Source organism: Abramis brama (assembly GCF_963993115.1).
Source record: "Abramis brama genome assembly, chromosome: 14".
In the NCBI taxonomy this organism is placed as follows: domain Eukaryota; kingdom Metazoa; phylum Chordata; class Actinopteri; order Cypriniformes; family Leuciscidae; genus Abramis; species Abramis brama.
This window is the reverse complement of record NC_139976.1, coordinates 10896776-10917302: the sequence shown is the minus strand read 5'-3', so window position 1 is coordinate 10917302 and position 20527 is coordinate 10896776. Positions and strand designations below refer to the sequence as shown.

Genomic DNA, 20527 nt, shown 5'->3' with positions numbered 1-20527 from the left:
TATTGCAAATTCCCATGGGCACTACAGAATATGTAGCCAGGGATATTTGTTTGTAGAAAATTGAGACCGCATAAATTATTCTTTGGCCTTTCCTGTCAAAATGTAGATTGTGTGTGAAATCTAGACAGTGGGATACCGTGTGTGTTCTTTTCATCATCATTTTTTTCATAATAAGATCATGTTTCCAATGAGAAAGCCATTATAAAGTCATGTCAAGGTATTGTGTATGTCAGCAGACTTACTGTCAATAGCACTTCCTGCATGTACAAAGGGAGTGTCAAGATCAAATTCTGCCAAGGATTTGTTAACTTTTTTTTTTTTTGGCATGTACTAATGAGATTCTGACCCGTCTCATATTCAGCCTTCAATAGAGTCTGCTTACATTTTTTTGACGGAGGTCCATTAATTAAAGCCTGGCACACATCCATCCTCTATCAGAAGTGTTTTAATTTCCAAAGCTGTGCATCAAAGATAAAAAGTGCATTTGGAGAAACATGTTTGTGTGTGAATGGAGTTTTTATACCAAAATCCAAATCCATTGGAAGCTAATTCTATTTGTTCCCATTTGATTCTTTTACTTTAATGAAAATAGCTTTTCGGAATATGCAGAAACTGTATGCTGGGACATATAGCATATTCATATCTGACCCCATAGTTGCCAGGAAATTCTCACGGTCACTGGCCTTTCAAGATCAAGAGGATCAGCGAGAAATGTTGCAATGGCGTTTTTTTATTTTGGCTTCAGACTTCTCCAGTGTCTTGTTTATTGTCCTCACATAGAGTCAATTAATCTGATTTCTCTGACACTTTTTTTTTTTCTTTTCGTTCACAGTTTTACCGTATGGCTGGGATGAGGCGTACACTGCAGATGGAGTGAAGTACTACATAAAGTAAGTCATGAGTCCACTTCAATTATACAATTGCACACTTGCATACATTCTGAAGTTCATCTCCTTTGTTTCTGCCCCCTTGTTTTGAAGGGTACTTCATAAGAGATAAACAGTTTGACCTACAGTAAACATTCTCAATATACACATTAAAAAGAACCAAACTACAACCAACTATTCTGAACAAATTTGACGCAAAATTGCAGATATTGCTGTTGTGCTTTGAAAGCAGCAGACTCTTTGTATTGTTACTGACAAATGTAACCTTATCTCTAGACACAAGAAACACATCTCCCCTTCCCATGAGTACTTTTATTTGCATACCTTTCAAAACAGACTAGTTCAATATTGCAGACATCCATCACTCTTTTGAGAGTCGCACGCAACGCAACACCACACCCATGAGTCCAGCGTTCTCCATGACACCCACACAGCACAAGAGCATTCACCTCCATGCACAAAATGCCATATGCATGATTGTAGGTGTACTGAATGAACCATTCAGAAGTTTGGGGTCAGTAAGAAATTCATACTTTTATTCAGCGAGGATGCATTAAATTGATTGAAAGTGACAGTAAAGACTTTTACATTGTAAATTATATTTCAAATGCTGTTCTTTTGAACTTTCTATTCATCAAAGAATCCTTTAAAAAAATACACAAAAGAATTAACCAGTACGACTAATTTCAACATAATAAGAAATGTTTCCTTACTCTTTCCCCACCAGTGTTTTTTTTTTTTTTTTTTTGCCACTTGGTTGTGGGTAAGTTTCATAAAAATACGCAACATTTGGAACAAAAAGTTGAGAAAATCGAATTCGCATGCTCTCTTGAGTAGGCGCTTATTTTAAACAAATAATTATTTCACGACCGCTAAAAACCTTTGTACTATATACAGTAGTATGAGTGTGTGTAGTATGAATGTAGAAAAAATTCATTCATGAATGTAATCCATTGTATGCACACTTTTGTCGGAAGTCATCCGGGTACTTTTCGCCCACTCTTTTATGAGTACTGTGAATTCGGACGTACTTCTTTTGTCACATACTGTTTTTCGCCTACTAGCCTATAGTAGGGAAGTATGCGATTTCGGATGCAGCCGCTGTCTCATAAATGACGGAAAATTCCGTCCATGGCGGGGATAGAGTTAAAGGGTTAGTTCACCCAAAAATGAAAATTCTGTCAGTAATTACTCACCCTCATGTTGTTCCAAGCCCGTAAGACCTTCGTTCATCTTCGGAACACAAATTAAGATATTTTTGATTAAATCTGAGAGCTGGCTCACTTCTCCATAGGCTTCTAAGACACTATAACTTGCTGGCCCAGAAAATGTATTAAAGACATCGTTAATATAGTCCAAGTGACTCCAGTGGCTCAATCTTAAGTTTATAAAGCTACGAGAATATTTTTTGTGCGCAAAAACAAACAAAAATAACGACTTTATTCCACTTTTCATTTCCTTCTCTCTGGGCCTCGAGTCTTTTCACGTTGTTTTTGCGCACAAAAAGTATTCTCGTCACTTTATAAACTTAAGATTGAGCCACTGGAGTCACTTGGACTATATTAACGATGTCTTTAATACATTTTCTGGGACAGCAAGTTATAACGTCTTTAGAAGCCTATGGAGGAGTGAGCCAGCTCTCAGATTTATTCAAAAATATCTTAATTTGTGTTCCGAAGATGAACGAAGGTCTTACGGGGTTGAAACAACATGAGGGTGAGTAATTACTGACAGAATTGTCATTTTTGGGTGAACTAACCCTTTAAGCACAAATCAGTATCTTATATTGATTTCTGAAGGATCGTGTGACACTAAAGACTTGAGTATATTCTGCTGAAAATTCAGCTTTGCCAACAGAAGAATAAATTACGTATTCAAATATTTTGAAATAGATTATTACGACTTTAAATTGAAAAAGCATTTCACAATTTTACTGTTTTAACTCAATTTTTGATTAAATAAATGCAGCCTTGGTGAGCATAAGAGACTTCTTTCAATAACTTTAAAAAATCTTAACAACCCCAAACATTTGAATAGCAGTGTCTCTCTTTTAATCAAGATGTCATTTATTAATCGGATGTTTATTTTTCCCTCCAGTCACGAGACTCAGACAACATCATGGACGCACCCTGTGATGAGATCTTTGGGTCTGTCAGAACCAAGAACGAATGAACAAACCCTGAACTCTCCAGAAGCCTAGACTGATTCTGAAGTCTGTGTGCACAATTCTGCTTCTTTCTGCTGAAAAACATAAAAACAACCCAGAGCATAAAACCAAGTGATATGTGCATTATAAAAAATGACAATCATAAAAAAATCTCCACATGAATCTACAGGGCCCCACTCATGACATGCAGACTAAGAAATAAGTATATCGTGGCCATGAATTAAGAATTCGTTTCATGATGTGTACATTTGTCCGCATGTCATGTGCAGGGCTCCGTATGAACCTGACTTTCAACATTAGTTGATTTCTAACTGATTTTGAAATATGCAGCAAATACTCCAAAGCTCTTTGATGGTTTGAGAATTCACATTTGAGTTTGAGTTTTCCTTGTTTTTCTGTCTGTCCACTGTTTTTCTGACATTTTAGGAATTTCCCCTCATGTTATTCACTGACCTCTTTCTATTCTGCACCTTGACAAAAACAATGGAGAGACCCAATCTGTTTTTCGAAAAAGTCGAACATAATTGCACTTGTTTGAAGTCAAAGGACGTGGCCTCTTCGGTGAAGCAGGAACTTTGGAAGAACACTGTGAGTTAATCAGGATGGACTGTTTCTGTGATGTTCATTCAGTTTGGCTTGTGTTTTCTGCTACTTTGATCCACTATTTGTGAAAGCATTTGTTCATTCAGTAGATTTGTGGAAACAGGAATTTGTTTTCTTGTTCAAACTTCCTTGAACCAGCTCTGCGACAGTTCTTCAGGAATCATTTGCATGGGTTCACTATTACTGTTCTTCACATAAAGATGCATTTTTAATTCTGCTGTTATCCTTCGTGGACTTTCTAGCCATTATACATATAACTGTGAAAGTGTCTTCTCTTGCATGTGCAATTAGTTCTGCGCTTCCATTAGAAATGTGATTTTAACGTACCCTAAGCCTTATGTGTACAATTTCTTGGAAAATGACACAACATGGCACATTTGCTTTGTTGTGAATTCACTCTGCCTAACAGCATTAATTTAGCCTCAGAGATCTCTTTATGGTAGATCATGAAGAGTTATGTTTTTCCTTTAATGTGAATACTTTTGTGGTTGTATTAAAGATCGACTGATAAAAACAAAATCCACATTTTTTGCCTTTTAAAAGAATATTAGCTGGATCTGACTATTTCAGGTTGAGAGTACACTTCACAAGCACTTTACACCCTAGGCAAGAAATATAGATTTTTTTTCTTCCCTCCATGCCACGGCAGGTACTTTTATGCAGTATAGATGATTTTAGGAAATGTTAAATCACATAAATGCTCTTTCATCTCATATAAAAACAGACCTCTAAAGAAAAAAAGGCACAAAAAGACACAAAACCTCTAAAGAAAAAAGCCTTTAATTATGAATTATTAACTATTACAGTAGCCTAAACACTGAACACTGAACTAATAGTAATATACTCTGTTAAAATTTGTTAAATAAAAACACTGAGCAAAAAGTCTTTCAGCAATGTACTTTGATAGAACTTGCTGCAAATATCTTGCATTTAAATTATAATGCATGGTTGCACTCATTCTAGAGCTGTCAAATCGATTAATCACGATTAATCGATTCTAAAATAAAAGTTTGTGTGTGTGTGTGTATATATATATATATATATATATATATATATATATATATATATATATATACACACACACATATTATGCAGACCATATATGACTTTCTTTCACAAGTGAAACTCTTATCTTTGTGCTTAAGATTTCGTTATTTGATGATGTCAGATTGCTAAAAAACAATAACATATTTCAGGAAGTAAAAGCCTAGACATTAGCGAGTTTTGGTGTGATGTGTCCCCCTTAAAAGATTTCAAAGATGACAGTAATGATAATGAATTAATCATTCCAGAGTATTATAGGTTTCTCTATAGGTCTGCTTGCCTCCTAAGTAGCAATCTGTTTCCAATTTGTCAGACACATGTTACAACATGTGGTTTAGTTGTTCCAATTTAGAGGAGGAGCGGCCAGTCATGGCCTACTTTTCTGCAAAGCAACGTCACGTCTGATTGCTTTAGCAACCAGTTACCAAGGTAACAAAAAGAAGAAAGACAAGTTCTATAGGACCCTGATAGAAAAAACCCATTTACCTTTTAAACTCAGTTTGCTGTATTTAGAAAATTACTTGTATTTACTGTCCATTTGTATACATCTTGTGACTTTAACTTTATTGGGTGCAACAATGTATATGGGTCAGATCTGAATTGTAAAGTTTGTCACTAGGCTACACATGAATGTAGGCTTTGAAAAGATAATATGCAAGTCATTTGTTGGAAGACGGGAGGAGGCGTCTCCTGAAAAAGTGTATTAGCAGCACAGATAACAGGAACAGTCGAGTGCATGTTTAAATCACAAGTGGGAGCTTTTCATTTTTCCCATTTTCCCAGGGCGTTTAGGCTTAGTTTATGTGATCTTGCTTGGAAACAGTGTCACACTGGTCTGTTCAGTTGATCATTCTAGTAATGAGGATTATCATGTAGCCTATTATGGAATTATATGCTAAATGTATAATAATAGCCAACTTTTGGGAAAAAAAACTTACTATATAAGCCTCCCTCCCTTACATATTGATTTTTGGCCTCCAAATGCTGACTGACTCACTACCTACCTTTTCAAAATAACTTGATATGCAATCATCCTCTCCAAATCTCTCAAAGGAAATGATGCTAGTAGTTTTGATAAGTAGCCTACAAGTTAATCTGATAACCACAATAAATTCACAAAATAGTGGGGTAGGTTGTAACAAGATCACTCTTTTTATTTAAAACTAATTGAGATAAGTATACAACTACTTATACTATAGATCTGTTCAGGCTAAACTAACTACGCCCCTTTATTGGGCTGTAAGCTTTCGATTTTTCCACCGCTTGTAGGCAGCCTATGTGTGATGGGAACTTCACTTTCAATGGCAGTTTCAAGCCTTCAGTCTTCAGATTTCTTTACGCTGGTAAATTGAAGTTAGCATATCTTCGATAAATATTTAGCTGAAATGAATATATTGCAGACTGCAGAGTCGATTTGCAGGTAGACTCCACTCACAAGCGAGCAAAACGTCCCCTCTGTTGCCAGATCTCTATAGAAACATAAGCAACTTAGCCATGAAACACGGTTTGAAAACTTTCGCTTGTGCAAAATAAATTAATGATGACAAATTAGTTAACATGAATAAATACATATTATTTAGGCTAGTTAATTATTTAAATAGTATTTAAAGGGATAGCTAGTTCACCCAAAAAAAAAAAAAAAAAAAATTCATCAGGCCTAAATATCCACCTCATAAAGTATCCCATTACTATTCGGAGTGAGAAACGGCTGCTAACGATTCAGTCGTGAAATGTGAATTGAACAATTTCAGACCATTTGACTTATAAGGTTATTCATTGGTGAATCTGGCATCACTAGCTTTGAAACTGCTGATAAATATTGCTGAAATATTACCAAGGGAAAATTATTCTCAGATGGGTATATGGCCTCTTTATCAGACATGTTTTACTGTGATTTTGCCAAGTAAGACATGTTCATGGATCTTCATATTTTGGTGAACCTGGAACAACATCCCTGTCCGAAAATGTTGTCCTCATCCATACCCACAACTTATCCCTAAAATCCTAGGGAAATGATAGTTTAATTACACTGATGTAGAAGCAGCTAACCCTGGTTGTAAGCTTAGATTGACAAACTGTAAAAGTTAACCTGTCCCTCAAATCTGATTGGTTGATTGGAATATTTTCTAGGATCAAAAAAGATGTTGATCCAGGAACATGTTGTAGCCTACTTGGTGAAATCAAGTTCAACGGTAGTTGACTAGGGCACCTGTTTCACTGAGGCTTGTGCCCCGATAAAAAGGGTGACACCTCTGCAACTTTGACCCTAAAACACTAAAGAACTCAAATTGTATTTTCTTTTTAAAACGAGCCTTAATTATCAAATTTACATTTATTTATTATTTATTTAGCAGACATTTTAACATAAGATAAATTATAAAAAATTATGACAAGAGGATATGGCAACACAGTCTCTAAACTGCCAGCTAGCAAGTGGAGCGAAAGGGTGGCCCCGCCTCTTATTGTTTGACGTCACTCGCCTCACTCTTGACACATGGTGATGATCATCACATTTCTTACACACACACACATACACTCACGCACTTAAAGCCACCTATGCTGGTGCTGTAGAGCTGGTTCTTTCACTTGTCGTTCTCAGACGAATGAAAGCTTATTTACCTGTTACATAGAGCCCTTAATTTCAGTTCAATTTTTCACCAATACTTTTCGCACGGAATAACAGTGATTATGTCCAGACCACTGCATTCAGCGTTCCTACCTCCGCAAACTCACGGCGTTTTGAAGGCGCTCCTGGAAAAACCTCTGAAACTACCTGGGCAAGATGAAGGTGATCGAAGCTTTCGCTTTGTTACACTGAAGAATAATCATTTTATTGACCTTACTGTTAGGAGCTGTCGTCCGATTCCTGCTGTGATATACAGAATAAATAGCTATTGGTTTTTGCTCTTTTGAAGATTTATTTAACTCTTTTTCTTGTGTTATCCGTCGTTAAAGTGTCTCTCGCATTAATGAATAAACTTCACTAACAGAGACATCACATATCTTGTTCTGAATAATAATTTTTAAAAATACATGATGGAAAATTGAATGGCATTAAAGACAGTGCTTTAAAATCTAATTACTTTTTTTGAACAATGTGGTCACTTTCTAAAGGTGATGCAGTTACACGTTAATGCATGCAGCCTACTTACTTTAGTAATAAATTACGCATAATTGCAAGTAACTAATCCTAAACCAAACCTTAACCCTAATTATAACTCTATAGCAACTTGTAGTTAATTAATATTACTCGGTTAAAAATTCAGTTTAACCAACAATTTGAATATTAACAATGAAGAAATTTGAGTTGAAACTCTGAAAACTTGTGAAACCAAGTAAAACGGGAATAAAATTTTCAATGTTAATGAGTGGATTTCTTTTTACTTTGCATTGCTGAGGTTGCAGCTAAGAACAGTCACTTAAAATTGTATTAATTAAAAATTAAAAAAAGCACTTACAAATCCTTTTTTAGCTATTCTATACATTTTTATTTTAAAAAAGCTCTTTGAATTTGGATGTATCAAACGTTGATGTGTTACTGTAACTAATGGTAATATCCTTACAGGCTATGGGAAGGAGAGAGAGAAGGTGAAAAAGCTAGAAGAAGAGAGAAACGCTCCACAGTCGGCTTTCTTAGGGCCAACGCTTTGGGATAAAACATTGTCTTATGATGGAGACAGCTTTCAGTTGGAGTATATGGACCTTGAGGAGTTCCTCTCTGAAAATGGCATCCCCTCCAGTCCCGCACAGCATGACCAGAGCCTCCACCAGCAGCATCAGCAGGCTTCAATGCCACAGACCCCCATCTCAGTCATGGACCTCAGCAGCCGGGCCATCACCTCCATCCACGCGGGCATGGTTCCTCAGAACTGCCTCCACAGCCCGGGCAGGACAGGTACTGTGTCCCTTTAGACCCAGCAGATCCACTCTATAGATTAAAAACAACCCTTCAAAATGATGTTAAGCTGGGTCAGATGTCACTATATAAATATGACAGTGTGTGGGTGCAAATGGGAAGCACATGCAGTTTAGTGTGTCAGCCTCCGTATTGCTCTGTTTCTATTCTTACCCATATTATTCTGAATTTCTGTTCTACTTTAATATTCAAAGAACAAGGTTACTTATAAGCTTATAGATGATAATATACAGATAAGATCATAAATAGTATCCAGCGTGGTGACAGGCAAGACTGTGTGAAGTCGTATTTTGGAAAAGAAAGCCCAATGAAAAAATGAGAGGCTTTTGTGGAGAAGAGAAAATTAGGATTTTTGAGCGAAGTGTTTTTATACGTGGGTTGTGGGCTTTTTCTTATGAAAAATAAGTTGTCAAATGTAAAAACTTTCCCACCCATTGCAAGCTTTTGAATGGAATTCATATGTGAATGGAAATCTCTGACTAGCCTATAATGTCATTTTCCACTGACTAGAATTTGCAAACCGATGACTCTTTTAGTCTGAGCATTTGGTGTGCAACATTTAAACATAGTTTTATATAAAACTTTATGTAAACTGTATGTCGTTTTGGAATTGTGGATTTAGTATCAGGTAAATCACTGATCTCGTTCAGTTCGGTCTTTAAAATCCATTTAAAAAATAATCTGATCAATTTATTGAATATCAAAAATATCAAATTGATTAGAAATTAGATTTTTTGACTAATTTGAATGTTAACTGAAGAAATTTGTGTTGAAACTCTGAAAACTTACAAGTAAACTGACCACTGACTAATGTTTGGAGACAGATGCATAGTTTCCTAGTCTGAGCATTTGCTGCGCGACATCCAAACATAGTTTTGTGGAAAACCTTATGTCAACTAAAATTATTATTTAAAAAAATCTGCTAAAATGGACACAGGATGAAAATATGAAATGCTTTCCAGAAAAAGGTTTTATCCTGGCAAAAAAGATTGTACTGCCAGCTTTTGATTTGTACTTCATTTATGAATGTCTGGTGCACCACCTAGTGGACTGAAATGCTCATGACAGCCTTTTCACCATTAGTTACAATACATTACCACTAAATTACACTTCTGCCACCGCGTCTACAATACATCTTTTTTTTCTTCTCTCTCTTTCAGTTTTGCCTCCATCACGTAACACGCCAAGTCCTATAGACCCGGAGGCCCTTCAGATACCAGTGAACTACGAGCCCGATCCGGCAGACCTCGCTCTGTCCAGCGTCCCGGGCCAGGAGGTTTTCGACCCACGGAAATGCAAGTTCTCGGAAGAGGAGCTGAAACCTCAGCCTATGATCAAGAAAGCACGCAAAATCTTCATTTCTGATGATATGAAGGTAACTTGGGTCAAGTTATTCAGCCCCTAAAAGTGTATGTTTGGTGACTCTTTTCACCCATTGACCAGCTGGGCAACAGGCTCTTGCTAAGAAGCTTATCTCTGTTCATTCATCCTTCTGCGGCCTGGCACCACGTGATCCTCCATTTTCTTCCTGGGATCACTCCAGTTCTGTCGCATTTGGGATTAAAGGATTTGCCTTTTTTAATTTGTTCAAATAAAAGTGGATCCCTCCCCAGCTTTGCAGAGTAGTAAATTGCTCAAAGCTGATTGCACGGCAGCAAATGCGAGAGAAAACTTGCTGTCACAATGACGGACGGTTTTCTCTCGTGCTCGCCCTGTTAAACATAAGTATGGTTTGTCATAATTATCTGTTCATATCAATTTGAATTTACAGTTACTATTAGCCCTGTAAAGCCTGACATATGCAGTAATAGTCAAAAATATATTTTTTGTTAAATGGAACTATTTATTGAACCTTTAGATAAAAAAATTTGAAAAGTTTAAATGAGGTTTTTGCCGAGGATCATATTTGATACATCAGGCTTTTATGGCTTATGTAATATGATATAGCAGAATATTTGAGTTAGGGAAAAAAAATTCACTGGCCAAAATTCAGCAAAAATATGCAATTTGGTGCAGTTAAGTAACTTGTAATGTAAATCAATACTTAAAGCAGATGTATGTAATGTAAAGCAGATACTTACATAAAACGTATATAAATATGAGCCGTCACTCTATATTTCGCAATAATATGTCTTAGTAAGATGATATTTAAATAGTACTTAGTTTTATGACCAAAGCTTTATAGTTTTTACTGTTGGAGCGAAACATAATGAAATGCAATACAGTGATTGAGAGATAATAAAAATAATAAATAATAACATTTTCATATTTAATACTCTCATTTCTACATGATGTATGGATAATCAAGTAAACCCAAACCTACAGGGATTCTTGAAATATTTCTAACAATATAACATTTATTCTCACGTTAACTTTATAAAAAAACATACATACTCCAACCTGAAGGTGAAATTGTGATCATGTTTATATCTTAGAGGCCTTAGAAATGTGCATGTCAGTTATACAGTAGGCTTTGTCAGGTTAACATGTAACCATTAAATAATCTTGACATAATGTAACTAGGCGCTCCTGTCTCTTCCCCACCCTTTTTTTTCTGCATAATTTGAGCAGGACGACAAATACTGGGCACGGCGCAGAAAGAACAACGTGGCCGCCAAGAGGTCACGGGACGCTCGGCGCCTAAAAGAAAATCAGATTGCCATCCGGGCTGGTTTCCTGGAGAAAGAGAACGCTGCTCTCCGACAGGAAGTTGCCGACATACGGAAAGAGCTCGGGCGGTGCAAAAACATCTTAACCAAGTATGAAGCTCGGCATGGCACCCTGTGAGACTCCACGGGTCCTGAAGTTCCAATTCGAAGGACAATATTCATGGATAAGGTCCGCTGGGCCTGTTTTCCAGCCGGCCCTCACCTCAGTTTGTTCTCGGCACCTTAGAAGGCCTAAACGTTTCATTGTGTGAGATCTTGTAGAGATCTCTCATTCTCTTTCTCTATTTGTCATCGCAAACAAAGCCATCATTGTTTGCCAACCGTGTTACTCATTATTTTAGTGTGCTGTAGCATTTGTCCACTGACGTTTGCCTGGATTAGTCATGATTTAGCAGTCAGATCTGCTCCTACAGACTCGCATGTATGCTGTGTATGAGAGAGGAGGTACATGTGCAAAGCTGCTTTAGGCATTTTGTGTCCAAGACATTATTCTCACAGACAGAACAGAATGTAGCAAGATTTGAGAGTTTGAAACAAATTCATAATTACTAAATATATGTATAGCCTATCCTTATTAGAAAACAGACAATCAAGTTGCTTACTGTACATCCAAAGCGTAATGAAATAACGGTTCTGGAAATCTGTGCCACATAGAGTGTGATTAAAATTGGCTGTTATTTTATTATGAACCAGTAGGTGTTTGTTCAGTGAATGTGGTAAATGGACTTTCAGTTCAGTGAATATGAAAGATAAACTGGTTTGTCTTAGTTGATAACGGACCCTTTTCACGGACCGTGATGATGATCCGCAGTTATCAACACTGCAAATAGTAACGTTTAATTTTTTATTTTTTTTTCTTATAACGCTATACTATACTATAAAAAAACTGCTGCAAGGGGGAGTGATGGCAAATTTGACATCTTTCTCTCTTCTGACTGCTGCAATCAATCTCTTTTTTTTCTTTTCTTTTTGGAAAGTCGAGGAAACGCTATTGTGGATTTTTTTTTTCTTTTGCTATTAGAGCAAATGCAAATACAATAGAAGTTTACACAACTATGACGACTTCCGCTTCTGAGAACCCCGGAAGTGTGAAAAGGGTTCTTTCAGTTAAAAAGTCCACACTATATTGATTAGCTTTTTTAAATCCAAAAGTGTGGGAAGGGTGGAACAGGGCCTATTCAGGGCTTATAGGCCTATATAAAGTGTATTGAAACAGATATCTTGCCTTTTGTTGGGGAGTTGTGAAATGAATGTCGATGTACGGTGTTATTTTATGTCTATTACTCTTTACTACAGACCAAATTATATGAAATTACAATAATATTGTCATATTCAATGTTTTTACAAAGTTATTCTTGTTTTTGCACAGTATTTTCATATGAATTGATTTTTATGTAATTTGATGTATACTGTATATTTATATATGCATCAAACTATATGAAAAAGTTCAAAATTCTACAGGTAACTGTATATGGGCATTAATATAAAATATTTAGAACTATGAACTTTACCTTTTTTGTCTATTCTTACACATGCATTTTAAGTGCATCAATAACGAAACTTTTTTCATGTTTCTTTTGTTGTTAAATTATATTGTTAATACTGTATGGTTGTGATGTACAACCATGAAATATGATATTAATGTGTGTTTGCCAAACTTGGTAAAATAATTTTATTCTTGGCCTCATACAATGTTGTTAATTGTGTATTTCAACAAACAAAATGTTTTTTATATTAAATATATTAAATTACAGCATGTTTAATTTTAACAGTCTTTCTTCAGATGATTATTTGACTCCAATATTTTAAATATGTTGTCTGTTGTGGTCCTTTTTGGTTCCTTTTTCCTGTTAATGAAAATAAAAAGCTTTTGAAAAGCTGATATTTGATGATGTTGCGTTTAATGAGTGAATTATAAATGTGTTATACTATAAATATTTGAAGTCTTTCTTTAAAGATTTGCATTAGGCGTCAAATAATTGCAAAAAACACTGTGGGATGCTGAAGGATCGAAGAATTGTAGTTGTTATTCTCAATCGTACCACTAGAGCGCAATGCCTATCCAAAAAGGCATGTTTGTCTCTAGTCTAAGGTCTAAACAGATGTTGTCAATGCTCCGTCATTAGTGTTACAAAATATTCGTTTTCCTCTTTTATACACATCATCATCACTGTCATCACCAACAACAGATGTATCAGTATTGTAGATAATATATATTTGAAAAGTATGCATATATATATATATATGCGTGTGTGTGTGTGTGTGTGTGTGTGTGTGTGTAATTTAAAGATTTAAAGATTCAAATTGTTAAATATATATTTAAGTATAATTCTTTAATAATAATATTTAAATGTTTAAAGTATATATATATATATATATATATATATATATATATATATATGTTAAAGACATAGAACATTTTAATTAAATTAATTTTAAAATAAAAATCTAATTAAAAATGTAAAAAATATACTAAATGTATATAAACATTTCATATTTTTTATTTACATTTTTTATGAAAAAAATTATATATATATATACTTTAAACATTTCAATATTATTACTAAAGAATTATACTTATATTTAAATATATATTTGAATATTTAAATCTTTACATTATATATATACAGTACCAGTCAAAAGTTTGGAAACACTACTATTTTTAATGTTTTTGAAAGAAGTCTCTTATGCTCATCAAGCCTGCAGTTAAAAAACAATTACAATTTAAAATAATGGTTCTCTTTTTTAATATACTTTAAAATGCAATTTATTTTTGTGATGCAAAGCTGAATTTTCATCAGCAAGTACTCCAGTCTTTGGTGTCTTATGATCCTTCAGAAATCATTCTAATATGCTGATTTATGATCAATGTTGGAAACAGTTGTGCTGCTTAATATTTTTTTTATAACCTGAGATACTTTTTTCAGGATTATTTGATGAATAAAAAGTTAAAAAGAACTGTATTTATTTAGAATAGAAATCTTTTGTAACAATATACACTACCGTTCAAAAGTTTGGGAACAATAGTTTTTTTTTTTTTTAAAAATTAGTACTTTAATTCAACAAGGATGCGTTAAATTGATAAAAGGTGATGGTAACGATTTATATTGTTAGAAATGTTTTTATTTTGAATAAATGCTGTTTTTCAAAAAGTATTCCAAAAAAATATATTAAACAGCACAACTGTTTCCATCATTGATAATAACTGAGTATCAAATCATCATATTAGAATGATTTCTGAAGGATAAGACACCAAAGACTGGAGTACTTGCTGATGAAAATTCAGCTTTGCATCACAAAAATAAATTACATTTTAAAGTATATTGAAAAAGAGAACCATTATTTTAAATTGTAATAATATTTCATAATATTACTGTTTTTTTTAGTTTTTAGTTTTTTTAACTGCAGGCTTGATGAGCATAAGAGACTTCTTTCAAAAACATTAAAAATAGTACTGTTTCCAAACTTTTGACTGGTATATATATATATATATATATATATATATATATATATATATAGCCTATATATATATATATATATATATATGTATGTTTTTAATGAAAATATTTAAATATTCAAATTGTTAATACAGTGTATGTATATATATATATATATATATATATATATATATATATATAATTATGATAATATACACAGTAGGCCTATATGAGATTTATTAGTAAAACACAAAGTAGGCCATACAGAAATATAGACAATAATTCCGTTCCAGAAAATATGGAGCTATGCAGTACATCCCTTTGACATGCACGCAATAAGACAAGCTCTCTCTCTGTCTAAACCTTTTGCATGTTGTAAAATGAGCTTCCTGTCAACAGCATGATGGTCACTACACACACTCCTGCAATGACATGTGTTCAGATCTGATCAGTACGTGCTGCTTCTGGGTGTGGCCTAAACGAGACACACAGATGACTTCCTCTGGGATTATGTGGCATTTATCAAATAGACTAGGAGTTATATAAAGCCATTTGTAAATGCAGAGGGAGCAGATTGGGATCTAACATTAATCCCAGCCTGCATTCAGCCTGGCTGTAATCCATCTGAAAGGAAGGGCAGGCAACAAGAATTACAAGCCTTGCACTGTCCTCCACCACTGTCCCTCTCCAACTCATGGCGAACACAGGATAACTGACCCTGATCGACTGAGGGCCAGTGTTCCTTTTTATGCCATACCTGCTTTCTCTGTAAATTCCAATTCAGTTAGGAATTATTAAAATTATTCAAGATTTGCTCAGTTGTTTTTTTATCACAGCTCTTACCACGCTGATACATGAAACAAAAACATGCACAAGTAAAAAATAAAATAATAATTTGCTTTATTCACCAATAGAGAATACATGAGTTTTATGTATGTTATATTAGTGAAAATAGGAATTAATCACCACTTTTACCACTTGATTGACAAACAATTTGGTAAAACAAAAATCTATATATTTTTAAAATGAACACAAAAAAGATTATATATTAATTTGTAACTTTTTCCCCCCAGAAAATAACAATTATTATTATCATCATCTTTAGACTTTTCAATAAGGTTTCATTTGTTAACATTACTTAACTAGTTTACAAGAACAAACAATGAACAATACTTTTACAGCATTTATTAATCTTGGTTAATGTTAAGCCAACATTTACTAATATATTTTTAAGATCAAAAGTTCATACATTAGCACTGTCAACTAACATGAACATTAAAAGATAAATGTTTTATTAACTTACATTAACAAAGGTTAATTAATGCTTGTAAAAAATATATTGCTCATTGTTTGTTCATGATAGCATCATTATTATTACTTTTATTATTATTATTATTATTATTATTATACTTCATGAATATATTGCATTTGCAATATATTGCTCAGCAGCATTTGATTCCTGGGGAATACATACAGTACATGGCAAAATGAATATACTGAATGCAAAATAAGTTGCTTTGAAAAAAGAAATGCAATGCATAGATTATGATTTATGCCTGATGATATGCATTCAGCCAAGTGGATTCATCAGTGTGGAATGAATTTGTTTTTACTGTGAAACAATTATTGTAAATGTATCCTTTATAATATACCTATAAGTTTACAAACACACACACATTCAAACTTCACAACAGACACATTCGAAATCTATAAGTTATATACTTAGTGTTGTACACTACATGGGCAACATTTATGCTTTTAACAAAGCTGCATAATCACGTCATTTTTACTACAGACAACATTGTGACTGTACACGTGTCCAGACATTAGCTCTGTTTAGGCATGCACATGTGTCTTCTACCGGCCTCCATCCAGTGTCCAGAGGATAAAATAACTCCATTTCCATGATGAAATTGTCCACAATAAACTAATGAATGCAGATGGATGCTCTGAAACAGAGAAGAGAAGCTATTAAAGATGGTGTTTTATTGACCTCGCCTTCAGTAGCAAACTGCTGTTTGATGTGTTGTCAGTTTAAAGTCAGAGGGTCACGTTACGTAATTCTAATGATGAACGCTGTCTCTTTAAACGGGTACAGTATATGGAGATCAAGAGAAAAACAATATGTTCATATTAGCAATTCTTGCACTGTTGACCACAGCAAACGTGTTATTTCACATATAGTTTGTTCTTTGCAGTGTATTTTACAGTAACTAGTTCTAGACAAAGATATCAGTTAGAAATGAGGAAATCAACAGGTTATGAGCAGGAAAATTCATATTACGTTACTGTGATGTCAGCAGAAATGCACATGAACAGCCCAGATTGACATTACCAATGACAATTTTAAATGTAACTTTAATTGAAAAATGTTAATGGTTTGTTTGGTTGTCTTTAATGGGTTAATCATAAAACTATTATCTGAGAAATAAAAACTTGCACTGGTCCTTATTCAAATTTAGCAACTTTTTTTGATTACCATTCAAATGAGATCATAGATGATATTAAGGCTAATTACTATAATCGAATATTGCAGACATGATACACCTGTAGATGTGCTGTAGTTTATTAGTCTGTCAAAATCATATTCTCTGGCTATTGGCTATATAAAATAATGGCTGCTGCTTTTATATAGCCTAAGTTCAAATCAACAAAAGATTATTTGAAGCATCTATCTATCTATCTATCTATCTATCTATCTATCTATCTATCTATCTATCTATCTATCTATCTATCTATCTATCTATCTATCTATCTATCTATCTATCTATCCATCCATCCATCCATCCATCCATCCATCCATCCATCCATCCATCCATGCATCCGCACACAAAAAAGCAGATAATGTGTATTGAATGGTTTAGTGTGTGTCGGTAGTCATTCTCTTAGTATTAAATCAAAATCACAACATAAGCTAAAGTTGTAATGTAAAATGACCATAACAATAATAATGTTATGTTTATTGTAACATTATTACAATAATGATATTGTATTGTACTATCCCCCCCCCCCCTCCCCCCCCCCCCCCCTCGCATTTCGCCATTCAATTAAATTGTACACAATATCATATTTACATAACCATCTTATCTGGATAAAGTAAAGACCATAGTGCGTAAAACACTGCCGTCACTACGACCATTTTGGTTTGTATGTTTACTCGGATGATGATGCAATAGCACAGACACTTGATGTTGCTGAAGTTAATCCCTGTGCAACCAGATGCCTTCTTCCTGTTAATGGTTATAAATTCTAAACAATTCATCTAGTCATGCACTTTGACAATCCTGGAAATGGAATATGTCTGTGAGTTTTGTTTGCATACTGAATAATGTATAGACTGAATAATGTCAGTATGTAAAACATGTCTTGATTTTAGTATCCTTATTAAAAAAACAAACAAAGAAACAAAAAAAAATTCATATTATAAATCATATGCAGAAATAGTATAAATGACATCACCTTGGACAAAAATTGAAATGTGCATTAAATGGGTCATGTATTCAGGTCAGTGAGAAGGAATAGTTTCTTACCTGTTTCAGTTTTTAGCATTCATTAACTTCTAGAGGTTTGAATGTCCGAGAGATTCACTCTGGATGCTCAGACCAGCGTGCTCCTCTTCTCGCGCATGATGTCAGGGGTCAGATGTGCGAAGTTAGAGGAAGCTGTGTTGTTCTGCTCATTATAACGCGATGAGGCCGGGGAGTTCTGCATCACAACGAGCCGGATGGGAGACTGTTGCTGTGGGGCGGGGGGCTCGGAGACGTACTCCTTGGTAGGGTCTTTCCCCCGGCAGTCGTACAGGATGCAAGAGATGAGAAAGACCAGAAGCAAGATCACGTAGCTGGCGATGAGGATGATGAGGTTTAGAGTGACTGGATCAATCTCCAGGTAAAACTCCATGAAACCCATGGCGACGCTGCATCCCTGACTCCGCGCTCTGAGGGAAACGTGGGCACCATGGACTCGGGCTCTTCAGGCTAAGCGCGCAGTAGCAGGGATACCCCCGACGAGCACCAGCAGGGCCCTGTGCCGAGATCAGAGTGGAGATGTCGCTCTGCCGCTCAGAGACTTTAATCCCTCCCCTTCTAGTCCACCAACCTTAAATTCCTGCAGCCAATGATTAAAAGCTGCTCACTTTAATAGCTTAAGCTGCCATTTTAATTTTGCCAACTGCACATTGCAAGATGGATTTGGACAAATTATGTAGAAGCGGTGAAAGGGTGGAGTAGAATTTTTAGCATGTCCCACCTCGTGTCCTTTCAGAAGCACGTCAATGTGGGATTTCACTGAGTATTGTGTAATGAACGACTTTTAGTTATGTCATTATAATGGACCGTGACATAACACTCAAGCCAAAAAGCAGATTTAATGTGTGTGGAGGTATTTTCGGAAAATGGAATAGCCTATGCATCCACCTCCCACACACACTTTGCATTTATTTTTCTGGATTTTTTGTTTTGTTTAATCAAGATATTTTTTACATAATAATAATTTATATTTTGTATTTAAAGCATAATAAGAATTTGAGACAGTGTTAATTAAAAGTGGCTACTGGTTATGGTATGTCTTTATAAATGGACATGACATAATACCGAAGCCAAAAAGCATACTAATGTTGTTTTTGAAGGTAATTTGGGAAAATATAACTTAATTAAGTATATTTAATAACTTAATTAAGTATAAATAATTTTGGCATTCATCATTTTTATGGATTTTTCCTTATTTGTGTCATTCAGTAGAGTTTCATTAAAAAAACACAATAATGTGCATACAAAATCATATATAATTATTTAATGTAAGGCATACTTCAAGTGTTTGGGACAGAGTTGGCTGAAAGAGTCTAAGAAATAGACTGTTTTATGTCATCATAAATGGACTGTGGTGTAAAACAGATGCCAAAAAGCAGATTTAATACTGCTTTTGGAGGTATTTTAAATTTTGTGGCATTTTGCACTCTAGTTTTCTAGTTTTATGGGTTTTTAATTTTCAATTTTTATTTAATTATAATAAAATACTTTTGTATTAATAATTATATATGATGATTAAATAAAACATAAAGCACTTTGAGAGTTTTTGGGTGAGTGGCTAACAGTTATGACATGTTAATAGATGGTGACATAACACTGGAGCCAAAAAGCAGATTTAAGGTTATGTGTGGAGGTATTTTGGGAAAATGTAACATTTAGCATATGTCATAAATGTTAATATATATATATATATATATATATATATATATATATATATATATTGTTGGGGTAATGCATTACAAGTAATGTGAATTATGTAATCAGATTACTTTTTTCAAGTAACTAGTAAAGTAATGCGCTACTTTTAAATTTACAAAAAAAATATCTAAGTAACTTGTCTCCATGTTGAGAGGAATCAGAAGTAAGTACAGACGCATTGTGTGTGCTGAGACGCTGAGTAAACATGATGGTTATTGTAGTTATAGACTAAATGTGAGCATTTACTCATCTCACTTGCACAAAAACTGATTCAGTATTCCTCAAAATGATTAAAAACAACCAAATGCAAACTCAGAAAACCACACAAACCTGCAATAATTAAATGTTACAGTTTTTCTCAGTCGCTTTGGTGCATTTCTCACATCACTATTTACATTTGCACAACAGTTATTGCAGTTCTCAAAACAATTAGTACAAACTGCAAAACCTAGTTGATAACCTGAAAAAGCGTGTCACTTGCTCAAAATGGATAGCTCATTCCTCAAAAGCAAGTATTCATGTCAATGGAAGTGTCAGTGTCATCAAGTGAAAAGTCCTGACACCATTGTTTATGAACAA

General features: G+C 34.4%; 3 protein-coding genes across 9 annotated transcripts in view; 2 read left to right on the top strand and 1 right to left on the bottom strand.

Annotated features, from left to right (window-relative positions):
- Positions 1-4176, top strand: part of stxbp4 (syntaxin binding protein 4) — a 43873-nt gene extending 39697 nt beyond the window's left edge. For all 6 annotated transcript variants that reach the window (XM_084135884.1, XM_084135883.1, XM_084135886.1 and 3 more), the window contains 2 exons: positions 833-890; positions 2985-4176. In XM_084135884.1, coding sequence (XP_083992010.1) covers positions 833-890; positions 2985-3087 — 161 coding nt within the window. In that variant the 3' untranslated portion in view covers positions 3088-4176. The remainder of the gene's footprint in view (positions 1-832; positions 891-2984) is intronic.
- Positions 4177-7219: 3043 nt separating this feature from the next.
- hlfb (HLF transcription factor, PAR bZIP family member b) lies at positions 7220-13055 on the top strand. 2 transcript variants are annotated; one of them, XM_084135130.1, is made up of 4 exons: positions 7220-7489; positions 8267-8596; positions 9778-9992; positions 11189-13055. In XM_084135130.1, the coding sequence occupies exons 1-4, from the start codon at positions 7390-7392 to the stop codon at positions 11402-11404; spliced, it is 861 nt and encodes a 286-aa protein (XP_083991256.1). In that variant the 5' UTR covers positions 7220-7389; the 3' UTR covers positions 11405-13055. The 2 variants fall into 2 exon arrangements, with proteins under 2 accessions (XP_083991256.1, XP_083991255.1); XM_084135129.1 differs by having other exon boundaries at positions 7222-7489; positions 11186-13055.
- A 2551-nt stretch (positions 13056-15606) lies between these two features.
- smim36 (small integral membrane protein 36) lies at positions 15607-18770 on the bottom strand. The gene is made up of 2 exons (XM_084135854.1): positions 18254-18770; positions 15607-16672 (listed from the first exon to the last, which is right to left on the bottom strand). Exon 1 carries the CDS (start codon positions 18630-18632, stop codon positions 18321-18323), a length of 312 nt encoding a protein of 103 aa, XP_083991980.1. The 5' UTR covers positions 18633-18770; the 3' UTR covers positions 15607-16672; positions 18254-18320.
- Positions 18771-20527: the final 1757 nt, after the last annotated feature.

Excerpts from the sequence above, each read along its gene's own strand:
- hlfb (XM_084135129.1), top strand. The coding sequence starts at position 7,390 with ATGTCCAGACCACTGCATTCAGCGTTCCTACCTCCGCAAACTCACGGC. Across the intron at positions 8,597-9,777 it reads CCACAGCCCGGGCAGGACAG|TTTTGCCTCCATCACGTAAC; the intron begins GTACTGTGTCCC and ends TCTCTCTTTCAG. Across the intron at positions 9,993-11,185 it reads TCATTTCTGATGATATGAAG|CAGGACGACAAATACTGGGC; the intron begins GTAACTTGGGTC and ends GCATAATTTGAG.
- smim36 (XM_084135854.1), bottom strand. The coding sequence starts at position 18,632 with ATGGGTTTCATGGAGTTTTACCTGGAGATTGATCCAGTCACTCTAAAC.